Genomic DNA, 15,681 nt, shown 5'->3' on the forward strand with positions numbered 1-15,681 from the left:
TTTTGTTTTTTTTAATTTTATAAATAATCTATTGTTAATAGTGATAAATTAAAAAATAACTATTGAAGAAATTAATTAGGTAAGGATATATCCATAAAATGAAATGTAACTAAAATATGAATCTATATGTATATATAGTCTAGAGGGCAAATATAGATGAATTGTGTTCATGAATACATTGTAATATTAGATATTAGATATTTCTATTTGTAACAGTTCTGTTTATTAAATAAATGCTTAATAACATGGAAGATCACTGAAAAAATATTTGATTACTGAGTATTTGAAAAAGATAGAAATATTATTTACACATGAACATTCATGATAATACTAATGATTAGGCTATAAAATGTATTGATTGATTTGTAATATTTGATGATTACTATTACATTCGTCATGGTATTGACTGAGGTGAATTCAACCATACAATAGGTCCAGTATTAGTGAATATGATTTCTTTAACACGGCTATAAGCTGTTTCATAATCATCAGTTGTGATAATTGCTATGTAATCAACAGAAAATAGAAATCAAATGAATAAAGATAAGAAAAGAAGGAATACAGAAAAAATTAACAGAGATATTTGTAAGCATCAACAGAATGTCACGATTTGTACACTCTATGAATAGACCTATCTAGATTATACAAGGATGTTTCTCTGTACACACAGTCGTTCATATAGCTTCATAATATTGATCACCAAAAGCTTCTGTACTATAGCTTATAATTCACCTAAAACAAATCCCAAACAATCGCTAGAACTTATTTAAAAAAACGTCTATGGTTTACTAGTATATATTGATCATAAATATTCTGTTTTCTTCATTAATACTTCGAGATTGGTGTCAAAACTTTCTCGTAGTAGACTGACAATGCGTCAAGATACAATTATTATTTGCAAAGTATGTGACTGGTTTAAGAAAGTATACTTCATAAAAATTTGAAATACTGATTCTGCATAAATTTCACTCTATAGTAGTCTTATTAAAAAACGCTTGCTGATGGACTCGAACTAAAGGTTTTAACAACGACATATTATTTAAATTACATTTTTCTGTTTTTAGTTTAATAAAGTGAGTATCTTGTAACAAATACTACTGATTAATTCAAAACCGAGACGAATAATTTACATTATATTACTTGATTAAGAATAGTTAGTCTTCTAAGATTTCTTCAAAATGAAATTATTATTCCAACTAACCTTTTTAATATTTCAGACACTCATGTGCCAAATTTATTAATCAAAATGCTTTGAAGAACTTTATTTCGCAACAATTCATTATTGTAAGTGCTATTCCGAAACACTTTATACTTGAAGACTATATATACATGATTATATGTTAGTTTCAATCTATAGTATCGCCGTCTTAATTAAATAACTAAAAATTCATCAAGGTATACATTACAAAAAACGACGATACATACCTGTCAAAAAGGAAGTAAAATTCTGCAGTAAACGACTAAGTTTACTTTGTAAACTTTTAAAAGCTGCAGATTCAACAGAAGAGCACTTTTTAAGTTTAAGTTTTTTCTGTTTTGTTTGTTCATTTGAACGAGGAGAACGTCCATCATCATTATCATTACCGTCATCGACATCATCATTAATATCACTTTCATCAGTTGGTATTGTCTCAGGTAGCACAAGAATAGCGATTGGTGGTAGTCCAGCTGATTCTAAACGTTTTAATGCTGGCCCACCAACATCCAATAGGCAATGCAATCCTAATTCAGACACTTCAAATACAGAATCTAAATGGGTTCCATATAGATTGCCATTGTATTCACCAGCTTCAAGATATTTATGAGCAGCTATATCAGCGACCATTATTTCTCGACTGATTACAAAGTGATAATCACGACCTTCAACTTCATTTGACCGACGTGGTCGAGTTGTATCTTTAAACGAACAAAAAACAATGAAATTTATAAGTATTGCAATACCTATTAAAGATATTTTTACTTGGTGAAGAAAGAGTGTGTAGTTAAAGTATTTAGTTGACAATATTTTATGCAGTCAATGTGATATTCTTATTTCAAGGTTGCAGTTATGTCTGAAGGGGAAAAATGCAAAATTCTTAGTCAGAATGGACACATTACAAGGGATCTATGGAGTAATACGACACACCTCTCTATTGCTTCATAGTTTTCAACAGACATTTAACATTCATGACAAAAATCTTCAGATTGAATCGATATTCACAAACAACTTAATTAAACAATAATAATCGGGATGAGAATTTTGCTTTCTATTCATGAGTAAGGCAGAGTCTAATCCAAAAGTTTTCAATATCTGATTTTATTTTAATCTATAGGTTAATTAACCATATAACGTACAGTGGATTTAAGTATTACAGAATATTTAGCTAAAAAAGATTATCATCTTTTAGTTGTAAACAATTTACGGCAAGTAGTAAGATTTTAAAACAATTAATAACAATAGCCAGTTCGAATGAATATGTGTGTTTCTCTTTAACAATGTGATTTTTTTGGACTATACGTGCATTCCCCTCAGTTGATGTTAATCAAATTGTATTAACGAATAATATCATACGAACAACTTTGAAATGGTGCTTTATGACATGTTTATAGTATGAACGAATCAAAAAGACAGTTGACAAAAAGGCTAAAACGGAAAACATGACAACCCAGTTTATCAGTGAAATTCCCAATAAACAGTAATAGATGTAGGTCATAATTTCATGAATTCAGTTTTTCTTTTGAATAAGTGTAAATCAATGCGAATAGTAGATGTAAAAACTCTTCATAATCACATAATTTAACTTTACTTAAAAATTTGAAAAGATGATAAGATTTATGACATGAATAATCACAAAGAACATGTAAAAATTGATAATTATCACAAGAACTGACAATGACTTACTCTTGATATCGATAATAAAAACGATGATAGTTATAAGCACAAAAGACATTTGATTAAAATTAAATCAACTGGTAGTTGGATCAAAGAAATCTGAAATAATATGGCTAATAATACCGATTAAACTTGTAGTGACCTATTGTAATCTTTAATCACCTAAGTCATAAGCATTTGATCAAATTTACGCTTGTATAGTGAATAAACATGATAGACAGGTACATGTTGATGTTTGACGTTTTTTTGACCTTTCCAATGCTTACTGCTAACTTAACCGATTATATTGAATGCAAATATGTCTGTCTTCATTTATTCATATTCACTCGTTCAGTTTGCCTACCCACATGGATGTCTGAAATGCAAATATGCAACACCTATTCAGATTTTAATTTTTACTCTGTATGAACGTGATTATTCGACGGAGGATATATGAGGTTAAATAGACTATATATTTCGTTAACAATAATATCGTTCAATCATTTTGGAGTTAACAATAAGGATTAAAAACTTGTCAGCCAGAACAAAATATGACGATTATCTTTTTAAAAACACAGATACATGAATGAAGAATATTCTTTTCAATAAATTCTCTTCAGATTCTATAGTCATCGTTCAAAAGTAATAATTCCAAAAGAGGTGAGGAGTCTAGAAGCAATCATCGGAAGCGTAGAAAACATTAAATGTTGTTCTTCAGCATCAAAAGTTCTTTGATTTGTCCTACTCAACTTTAGCATTAGCATTTTTGCTGGTTGTTGCACCTTTGAATTGTAGCAGTATAGACTGTTCACCGTTATGACGTCACTTTTCTCTTTTCTTGGATAAATGTTTATTTATGAATTTCTCGGGGTACGCACTTATTTTAGGGAAATTATGCACTGTATTTGTTTCTTCACCAACTGCATCTGGGAAGCATATTGACCTAATTCTATAATGAAGTGTCTTAACCGGTTCTTTTTTATGTTGTAGAGAAAAAACACTAAGAAAATTTGTGCATTGGAAGGCCTAAGTACTTCTCTTGTTTGTTTGTTTTTTCAGTGACCCATCTAGTTTGTTTATAAGTAGAATATCTAGAAAGGCTATTCCGCCTCTATTTTCTCTCGTTTAAATTTAATATACTGATAAGTTTCATCAAATCTCTTTTTTGTCATACAACTAAGTGTGACTATGGATTGATACTTTCACTTGTATCCGACTAAACACATCTCTCATACAAAGTATTAGCAACCAGAAACACTATGTTCTCCAAATAAACTGAAGATAACAAGACCAATAGATAAACTCTAAGTAAACATACTTAAAATAGACATTAGATTTAATTGTTTTTAAAAACAAGTACTCACATGGGATAGCGGTTCCAAAGAGATCAGGAAATTCACATAATAATTCATCAGCAATCCTATCTTTCATATAGCCTAATATAACAACAGGTCTAGCAAAACTTAAATGAACCGGAGTAACAGCTATGTAAGATAAGGGATGATGTTGGTGGTCGCGATGACGACGATGGCGAGATTGACTGCGATCTGTTAATGCAAAAAGAAACGAAATTGCCATAGTCCTATTAAATAAAGACGACCAATAATGATGTGGAAAGTTTGTAACTCAGATCAATACTTTTAGTACTGTTGCATAGTATAAACTGGATGATTTAATCAGAAAACTGAACATGTCATCCAGAAGACGATGAAAACTTTGCAGTAAAACTTCCCAAGTCAGATAATGTGACAGTGCCAAAAATTCACGACGGAATAATTCTAAAACGGTCATGTATATACGGTAATAGTAAGCAGAGTAAAAATTAACAAAATATACATTCCTCAATGTTGCGTGAATGAAGGGACAGAAATCTGTTTATAGTTCATTGAACTGATTCCTAGTTCAAACTCTCTACATAGGACAAATCATCTTGATGGAAACGCTAAATCATTAAAATTATTTTAAAAAGTGGTCAATCATGTTATTTACACTTGCGTCACAGCTAAAATTAGTATTCGATAAATAAATTTACGAACACTGTTTCAATACAAATTAATATCAGTTAAAGTGCTATTGAAAATCAAGAAGATCTAAGCAGACGTCTTGTCCTAAATCAGTAGTGTCATGAAAACTGTGTTGAACTAGTTTCTAAAAATCTCTTCCATTCGACAATATTTTGTGAGTGCTTTCGATGCGAATTCCAGAAGTATTAGTCAAGACCCGGAACTATTGAGGTTCGACCAAGTTGAGTGAGACCTAATTAATTACTGTCGGCAACGAATGTGTCACACTAAATTACAAGTTGATCGGTGATGGGACCACATAGATCACTGGATAACATAACCAAATTAAAAACGTTTTGGAGGAAATGAAAAATTGCTATGAAACCGTAGGTACGCGGAAACGGGTGAGGTATTTATACAAATCAACTATCCTTAGGTATGACATATCACCAATAATCTAGCTTTTATAGAGTGATTTGAAGTGTAAATCGTTTGATAAGATTGTGAATCTTCATCTACTGAAGTGACTGGGAAATATATATATAATTTCATATACAAACTTACTTTTATTCCTTGAACTACGTGGAAAATTATTATTCATCGTATTGTTTTTTGAATAATAAAAATCTTTAGATTGATTAACAGTTTCCACCAAAGAATGAGTTGAGTTAGATGTTTTAAATGACTGTTTCTCCTTTTTTCGTCTTCTTTCATAGGGATCATTTGATTTAATTGGTGTGTCAACAGATCGACTGTTTCTAGCCATAAAATTGACATGACGTGTCTTAGTACGTTCTTTTCTTTCTAAGCGTAAACGACTAGGAATTAGACCGACTGGACCAGTTGGTTCATTGGTTTCTGGATCAAATCTCTGGGCCTAGTAAGTAAGTATTTAAAAAAAAAATTGGAATGTATATCACGGTGGTATTGTACAACACACCCAAAGTTATAAACTAAATATCCCAAAGAATCAAAACACTTTTTTAGTTGAACCAACTTCTATTACTACTGATCTACCATAATAACCAAGTTATTTCCAAAGATTGAAAGCTATTGAACTATTGCTTGACTTCAACACTTATTAAAGAGAAAAACTTATGCTGGTCAATGAAGGGAAGAAAAATTAGTGGAAATAATATTCTGGGACAGGTCAGTAATTTTAACACCAATCTAAATTATCATTACTACCCATCAATCTGCTTATTAAAGAAAAAAATTAAACAAACTGATAGCACTTTTCACATTAACATGTTGAATGAAGTGGAAATAAAACTTAAGTCATAACAATATTTGTGATATCGATTACAGATTCAATATATTTATTTTGTATAAGAAAAGATGAACAAGTTGAGTTCCTTATTCACACAACAATTGGTTATTTTACATAAACATCTTTTAATTGTATACTTGTTTAAATTTATAAATTGTGGTACAGTGTATTTTTGCATTTCAACTGTACAATTTCAAGAGCCATAAATTGAAAACATTCAGAAACTTGTTTTGGTTTTTACTGGTCACCTTGAGGAAATTTCATGATTTATCAAATGTTTGATGTACAGTGTAATGGAGGATGAAGGATTTATTATTAGTGACGTAAATAGCATAATAAATTCGACTTTTCTCTTGACATCATACATGAATAATGAGTTAATTAAAGAAATGCTCTAATTCATAGCGAGTAATATGATTACATTAGAAAAAGATAGAAAAATGAATTTATTCAAAGTTATGCATTATGTGTGAAAGAAGCTCTAAATTAAATTCACTTGGTATTCTTTGCTTGAATCTTCCCACTGATGTTTAGGACTGCAATTAATCAGTCTCTCATTGGCATATGTGCATCCTGTGTGGATTGCCTCGATATTGCCTTAAGTCACAAGCATTATAAGCAAAGACGGATGGTGGCTAGCAGTGGAATCCAGGACGCGTGTTTCGTACTATTTGGGACTCGTTAGCCAGGTATACCTACATCACAGAATTGATGTTCACTCTGGGACTCGAACCAGTAGCGTTCACTTCAATTCTATCACGTTATCGACTTAGCTACTGACTCCTGATGGTCACTTGCTTGTGCAATGGGGTGAAGTTCAAATTCACTCGGTATTGTTTACTTGAATCTTTCCACTGATAGCATTTGAGTCGAACAGTACTGGGTTCGAGTCACGGAGTGAACATCAACTCTGAGGTGAAGATACATCCAGATGACAAGTCCCAAATAGGACGAATCGCGCGTCCTGGATTCCACTGCTAGCCACCATGCATCTTTGCTTATAAGCTCTAAATTAATTGAGAACATCCAATATAACACAGGTTTATATTTTAGTACACCCTATTACAATGCAACAATTTAACTCAGTCTTATTCATTCTACAGGTGTAAGTTCACCCAAGATAGTAGTGGAACACATATTTATTTAGACAGCGGATATGAAATGAATATAAATAATTTAGTAAATTAACTAGCTGAAAAAAAAAACAATTTCATTTCGTTTAGCAGTGGCAATCGCTATTAAATTTTTCTAACCTGACCAATGTATACAGAATAAAAATGTGATTAGCCATTCACTCCTATGGTTTATCAAATAACTTTCATTAAATTTTTCAACTATGCCTGTGTTTTCGTCTTATATTGATCTCTTACATAATCTCATTGATGTTCACAAATTTAATTGATTTTATTTCTTTTCTTGTTGAATGATTATGCAGTCAGTTGTCAAGTTCGTTACTCTTACCTAACCTCTTTGATCTTAATTATGACTAATGATTACTATGAAACATGTTTAACTCGGCGTTGTTACTTTCTAACATATGAATACACATCGGTCTTAACTAAGTTTATTCATAAACTTTGTAGTCTTATTATTACAATTTTGGTTACGTTTCAAATATTTATCTAAACTTTACAAAATAAGGTATGCCAAACATGTTATTAATTATATTAATAACTGTAATTTTAGGTTGTCTGCAGATAATAAGAAACCGTGAAACATACTGATGAATTTATTTTGTTTTGCAACCTTAGTTGATCTTGCTCTATTTAAACATATTAATTTTGAGTATGGGAATTTGTCGGAATTGTAGTATTTTCACGAGTCGATCTAAGCTAGACCATCACTGAAAACCTAGAAACACTAAACGGCCTATTTGTCCTAGTATGGAACTGCTTAGGGTTGCGCACCCACGATCCCGCAAGTGGAACTCAAACCCAGGAGCTTCGGTCTCGCACGCGAACGCTTAATTTCCAGACCACTGAACCGGCATCCGACGGTGTTAATGTCTGACTTTAATCGATCCATGAACTTGCACAACTCCTCATCCATTGTTTGAAGTAGATAACTGTCTCAAAACCATCATTGATTAGACTCCACTAGTCACAGCTTCCACCAGAACTCCAAGAGTTCCATCTTAAAGATGGTCACTGAGGAGTACATGATTATTATCAGTATGGGGATTTGTGGAGATTGTAGTATCTTCACAGTTGTTAATAAAGTTACCAGATACTTCGATTACTCTACTAAATATTATCTATGGTTGATACAATAAATTTTATGTCCATTTAAGTTTACATTGGTAAACTAGGCAAGCCAGAAAAACAAAAAGAAACGCACTTACTTGCCACCATTCAGGATCAACTGTATTAATAACGTGAACCAAATCACCCGATTTTAGAGTGAATACTTTTTTAGGTATAGCCTGGTGATGATTCTCTTTCATTGGGTCATAATCAACTTGAGAGCGTAATAATAATACATGAGGATATTCATTCAATTCATTAGCTTCATTTTCTTCATGTCTTCTCTCTTCGCCAGGTGCTTCATTCGTCAGTTGACGCTTTTGCTTTTGTTGACGACTTTGTTGTCCTTTTTTATCAATATGTTCAGTGTTTTTTTGTTTCAGTTTATCTTTACTCATTCCAGATTGCTTTTTATCTTGACAACTGGTAATTGGTGATTCTTTGTCTATACTGTCTGTCCTTGTTCCATTGGCAGTTTTAGCTTTCAGTGAATGTAAACATTTATAAGATAATTTATGACCAACTGCTTTAAGCTGACGACTGAAATGTTGCTCAAAACTGGCATATTCTATATAAAACGTTTACAAGAAATACCGTAGATTTGTAAATGAATGTATGTAAGTGTCATTCACTAATCAAAAATAGTCTGAAAAACTAAGTAATAACAATTATTGAATAAAAATCATCATGAATTCGAAAAGAAAACTGATAATTAGAATGTAGAAATTGATGGTTTCAAGAGATTACACAGATAAAACCAAATTACACTTTTTAGAAACTGTTGAAATACAGTATTAACTAAAACAAGATTAGTAGTTTTGGGAATACATTACCATGAGATACAGACTTTTATTAAAAATGTTAATCACAATTTTTCAAGTAGTCCATTATCTGTGACGTTTAATTTATTTTCAACAAAGCACTCCATCCAGAATCAAATCAAGAAAAATATTAAGAAATTGAGTCATATTGTAGCATCCCATGGTGCATGAAAAGCCATTAGTTATCGCTTATAATCACAAATCCTTTATTCAAAACTATTGTTCTCAAACCCATAATATTCATCAAAAAAGCCACAACTGTATGATTTTCATGACTTTGTTCTAGTTAGCTATTGAAAGGCATGACAATTTTATTGGTAAACAAACTAATTACTCATTTGTGCAAACAGTAATCTATTTTAAGAATTTCAGAATGATTAAAAATGTTCTAAATAATGATTGCTTCTTGATAAAAGCAATTATTATAGAGGAATAAAGAGAGGAAAGGATGCTGTACCCTAGAAGCAATAACTCAAGAACTCCGATTCAACTGACGGATAGTATCACTAGCCCTAACACAGACGTAACTTTAGGACAAGCGAATCAAATTGTACTTGACAAATGAGTTACAATTACTGTCATTATTATCATTTAGCATAGGACAAATACTAAAAAGCTAAGTAGAATACGTTTCTTTATTCAATCTAATGGACGAAAGGAGCATACAACCAAGGATATATATAAAGCTCTATTTATGACTCATCAACTAGATGTATATTCATTCCACTTCACAGATCCTAAATTAAACCCAAACTAAGTAGACATGGGCTACAACTTAAGATCTGCTAAATCACAACAGTAAGTACTTAACTAGTTATATATATATATATATATATATATATATATATATATATATATATAACCTGGTTGGCGATTTTTTAGCAAGATTCCTATTCTACAGGATGGGGTTCACGACCCCATGCCCAACCCTCCTCCTTTATATATATATATATATATATATATATATATATATATATATATAATTACGGTTCACCTTCGATATCATATTAAAATTTAAGCAAAAAAGTTACCAATTCACCAGTGAACTAAAGAAGTTCAACTTGATAATTAACTTTCATTACGAACTGACATTATTCAGAAAGGCCTTATAAACAATGCAGCTTTAAAAAGCTGTTTCATTCTTATTTGAAACTCATCAGTAGTATCCATTCATGATTTGACGTTTGGATGAAGTAAGGAAAAATATAGAACAAAACAAATCACTTTTGTTCCTTATTCTCAATGGCTATATAAATGGTATCAGTTCATGTTAGTATAATATTTTTGAATTGAATGAATCTTTACAAACTTCATATGCATTGTCATATTTAATTAATCTATGAGCATAGAACTTCAAGTCATACAGAAAACTATAAAATATTATTTACTACACTTGCAAATTAGAACTGAACTCTTGTTTCAGATTTCTTCAGTCCATAAACCATTCACGTTTTTTATTTTATAAATTCTATTTGATGTATAGATATTATAAAAAATTATTTCTTCAAATAATGCAGTAGAAAATTTTGATCTGATTAATATTAATTATTTTATGCATCCTTTTGCTATATGGAAATTTACATTTTTGCAAACAAGATGAATGATTGATGAGACTGAATGATAATTAACGTCAGACCAAAAAGAAATATTTCCCCTTCTGCTCTTATCATCATGAAAGTTGGCAAATGTACCATTCCTATTAATATTAGTAGTAATATTATTATTAGTATCAACATCGGTGGTTACATCATACTGATTTTATGCACATATAATATGAGAAGATAGTGATTAGAGTAAATAAGTAAACAAATACATAACTGTACAAAACTGAATATGAGATATAAAAAGACTACTGTCCATTAGCGCATAACCATATGGTCCAAAATAAAACAGACGAGATATAAATAGAACTACTGTCTAGTTATTATTTGCATACGTATGTACACAAAGTAGCTACTTTAAAATGCCTCGTCAAAATTCACAAAAATATCGTCTTAAAGAGTAGTTTGATTCGGAAAGCTAATCAATAAGAATGATTTGTCTTTTTCGATAATTAATGGTCAGTAGTATCATTAAAGAATTCGATGTGACACAACACACTGAATGTAAGAGGAACTTGACATTATTTCACGTATTTTATTATAACAAAGTAATATTGACTGCTACTGAATTTCTCAGACAAATAAATCGATCATTAATCAAGTGAATGAATTCAACCGACCTAGGGGAGATATATTAGACAACTTAGGCATATATTGAACAAATGATTCCTATTTAAACATTAAAACTACGAAGTTAAGCACAGGGATTCCTTTTCAACGAATTTATTATCAAGCTGCGCAGTCTTACAATCAGATACGGGAACATGACCCAGTGTGGTTCTACAAGGGTGAAAGGAAAGCATAAGGAGTTCCATATTTGAACATCTAATCGACTGTAAACATTTTAATGATCCACAGTTTGATTTTTAAATTGTATATACGATTCGTTTAAATCTATCCAGATTTTTTCATATCCAATTCCTAGAAATAACTGAAGCTCTTCCCATCCATGGGCTCAAGGCAGAACTATGTATACAAAAGAAGTACGTCCTATCGTTATATTTACTTTGGCCTTAACTATTGTTATTACTGCATACCTCCCTATACCTATATCTCATATTGTCATTATTTTATTCCTAATTAGTATCAGAAAGGGTTTTGTGGATATTATAGTAATTTTAAGAGTTGAGACCATGACTTAATTGAAGCTAGACCACCATGGAAAGCCTGAAACCAATGGATAGCCTTTTCGTCCTATTATGGGACTCTTAATTGGTGCGCACCCACGACCCCGCCTCCTGCGAGATTCGAACCCAGGACCTATCAGTCTCGCGCGCGAGCACTTAACTACTAGACCACTGAGCCGGCATCCAATGGTGTTAATGTCTAACTTCAACTAATCTACGAAATTGAGCGACCCACCCACCATTGCCTTCAGTGAGTTACTTTCTCACAACACACCCGGTTGAACTCCATTGGTCACTGCTTCTCACTAGAACGCCAGGAAATACCTCTTGAAGCCAGTTACTAGTGAGCATATGTTGATTAATATCAGAAGGGGTTTTGTGGATATTATAGTGATTTTAATAGTTGAGATCATGAGTCAACAGAAGTTAGACCACCATCGAAAACCTGAAAGCACTGTACGCCCGTTTCGTTCTACTGTGGAACTCTTCAGCAGTGCTCATGATATAACTTTATTTATTTTCTACACCTCTATGACCTATAATAATTGCAACAAAGACATTTTAATCATTTTACGACATTCATGTTATAATTCGTTACTAACTTATTAAGTCTAATGTTATTATTCATTTTACGTAATCTAGTATTATAGTCTTTCTATTACATCATCTGCGTTATTACTTAGTTACATTTCCTCGCAGAACTTGTACTTTAACAAAAAAAAGTTTCCATGTATATACGATTGTACAGCTTGATAATAAATTCGTTAAAAAGAGATCCATTCGCTGAACTTCGTGTTTTTAACATATTGAACAGCCATTAAATAGTAATTAATATCATGCTACCTAGCCTTTTGAGCCTATTAAACTCCACCGATCAGCTTTATAATGGAGCCATTTGGGTAAGTGAGGTGTTCTAGAGATCTTTTAATAATGACCAATGATTATTATTAATTGAAAGTTTCCTCAACTACACTTAGAAAGTGTCACAATTCAATGGTTCAAATAATCGATTGCAGTAATGAATATATGATAATAATATATAATGTTTGTGCGTAAATCAAATTTCTAATTATTATATTTTAATATGATCTGACGAGTAAGTTACGTAACTCATTTACTAAGTGCTGGTCGATGTCTTTCAAAAAACTATTAATTTGTAGAAATTCTACGAAAATAATATTTTCCATTCGCTAAACAGATTAGCTCATATATGCCTGAGAAAAAAACGATGAAATACAATGACTTCATAGCGTTCTGCAAACATTTTTTTCGATCCGTTTTTTAAATTTGTGAAGGTAATTTTTTGAACAAGAATACATAAAGTGTAAGCATTTCTTATGTCAAATTTGAATAAACTCTGCTTAATAAACCCAAAATAGCTCGACTTGTACTGTGATATAAAGTAAGCTTACCTTCAGGACTATAGACTAGAAGAAGATCAACACGATCACGCGCATCTCGTAAAGCTGCAGCCGCTTTCTCGTGCCCATACTTAGAGACATCTATGCCATTAACCTGAGGTAAATGTGAATAAAACAAAAGATGACATCATCTTTGAGAATAATCAATCCTAATCATAAATATTATTATCACTTTACTCAGCACGTGCTTGATTTCTGTGCAAAGTGTCCAATATTGTAATAAATTTCGGCCTTATGTACATTCAACTGGTAGATAATCAAAAAGTGTTTAAAAACGATTTAAACAATGATTATTTCTTATTCACATTCATTATCAAGTGTTAACGACCAGTATTGTTATTTAATGATGTTTCATTCCATAATATATTTGATTTATGAATTGTGCAGTAATCCCTACTTGTTTTTTCGAAAGAAAAGTGAGGAGGAAATTATACCAACCAATACGGCGATTCTTTACAAAAGACATTGTTTTCAGATTTGTAAAAATGCTACTTAAGCACATAATTGTACACGATCATGATGTATAATTAATCGAATAAAACGAATATAAAACTGAAAAATTGTTAGTTTGGGGGGTTGTGGAAAATGTTGAATTTCATTAAAATCATGAACCATTCAATGTTAGACCGCCATTGAAAACCTGCAAGCACTGGACGGCCATTTCGCCCTAGTATAGGATTCATTAGCAGAGCACACCCACGATCCTGAAGGCGGGATTCAAACCCAGGAATTTCGGTTTCGCGCAAACTCTTTGATTTATAATTTGGCATATTGGAATTTATTAGTTATTAAAGTTGAGGAGACCTTCAATTTATATCAAGAGATGAGTAAATATGAGTACGTGTACACAGCAGTAATGTGAGTACAAATAACTACCAACATCAACTTAATTGGGACCATTGAAATATCAGATAAATTTACAATTCTAGTTATATTCATCTACATCTATGACCAATATTGATTAAACTACCCTGATCTGCCTAGATGAGTTATAGGAATCATTACAACACAGACTAGTCAAGTGGTTTGTAAGAAATCCAGAATTTGCGTAGTAAACTGTGATACGTCTTGAATTTGAATGGCTTCTACACTTTCTACTATTGTCTATTCAGGTTTTAATGTCTTTTTAGTAAACGGAATATAGCCATTAAGACATTAAATAGGAAAGATTAGTTCAGCGAAGAGTTCTCTTTTCGGCGAATTCATTTTCAAAATAAATAAGTATATATATTTGCGATTGTACAGCTTTGGAAATGAATTTACCGAAAAGAGAACTATTCGCTGAACTAATCTTTCTTTTTTAATGTCTTGTTTAATCCTCCTTAAACTGGATACAGCACAACTTGTTCATCACTGTAGTGGGAAATTGATTAGTTGTCCAACTTACTAATGTATTATTTAATGATTAATGTAACTTATGTTTGCTGTGGAATATAGAATTTTGAACGTAAACTCAAGGGAGGTCGCACTTTATAAATTTACTAACCAAACTGATCTGTAAGAGACGTTATTGAAGGGATATACCACTATCGAATAATATGCTCGTTATTCATTTGGCCGAAACAGTTATTACCATATTCGTGTGTTAGGTTATACGGCACACTGAAAGTGTTGGATTTAACGGTATCGATAAAAAAAAGTTGGATTACATATATTTAATCGTCAGTTATTAAAACTACAGAGCAACAATTCTATAATACATAGTAATAGTATTTATATACGGTATTTGTAGATAAACACTATCAAAATTATTATTAATCGTCGATGTATCACGAAAATACGTTTTATCAGTGTCATCAGATGAAAACAGTTCGACGAAGAAATTTTTCTTCTCGACAATGTTATTTAGTGAATCTGTAGTAGTTTTAGGCAGTGCATGCAATCTCTTACCCAACCACTGATTGAACATCTTCAGTTTTCCTTTATTCATAACTGTTTGTTATCATCGTCTCTATAATTTTTTTTTCATTTCTTGCTCTCTTTCTATATATTTGTCGAGTGAAAATCACTTCTGACACTTCTGTTTTGATCTAATTATTTTTCTTCAACCTGTTGATCACTGCGCAAGTCACTTGTGACACAAGAAATTTCTAAAAATTATATTATGTAACCACTTTCTAATGTTTAATAAACTACTATATTAAATTAACATAAATAAAATTGTACATTTTCAATGAATGATAATAATAAAAAGAAAGTTTTCCTCATTTGATTGTCTTGTTTCCCATCTCCAGAAATACAATAATTTTATTTTACTGCATTACCATGTATCTAATTTGGGATTTAGTAGAACAAACTAAGTGTAACTATTAAAAACAGTAAGTGAAGTATACAGAGAATCTAA

At 31.4% G+C, this 15,681-nt stretch overlaps 1 protein-coding gene across 1 annotated transcript in view; it reads right to left on the reverse strand.

The window, feature by feature from the left end:
* Window positions 1-394: 394 nt before the first annotated feature.
* Window positions 395-15,681, reverse strand: part of MS3_00001857 (uncharacterized protein) — a gene marked incomplete at its 3' end in the record, with an annotated part of 81,075 nt that continues 65,788 nt past the window's right edge. Inside the window, exons 11-16 of the mRNA XM_012939553.3 lie at window positions 13,329-13,431; window positions 8,466-8,935; window positions 5,419-5,731; window positions 4,216-4,398; window positions 1,426-1,896; window positions 395-504 (exon numbers count right to left, since the gene is read on the reverse strand). Of these exons, the coding sequence (XP_012795007.1) occupies window positions 395-504; window positions 1,426-1,896; window positions 4,216-4,398; window positions 5,419-5,731; window positions 8,466-8,935; window positions 13,329-13,431 (1,650 nt within the window). The remainder of the gene's footprint in view (window positions 505-1,425; window positions 1,897-4,215; window positions 4,399-5,418; window positions 5,732-8,465; window positions 8,936-13,328; window positions 13,432-15,681) is intronic.

This window comes from Schistosoma haematobium, chromosome 1 (assembly GCF_000699445.3).
Source record: "Schistosoma haematobium chromosome 1, whole genome shotgun sequence".
Taxonomy (NCBI): domain Eukaryota; kingdom Metazoa; phylum Platyhelminthes; class Trematoda; order Strigeidida; family Schistosomatidae; genus Schistosoma; species Schistosoma haematobium.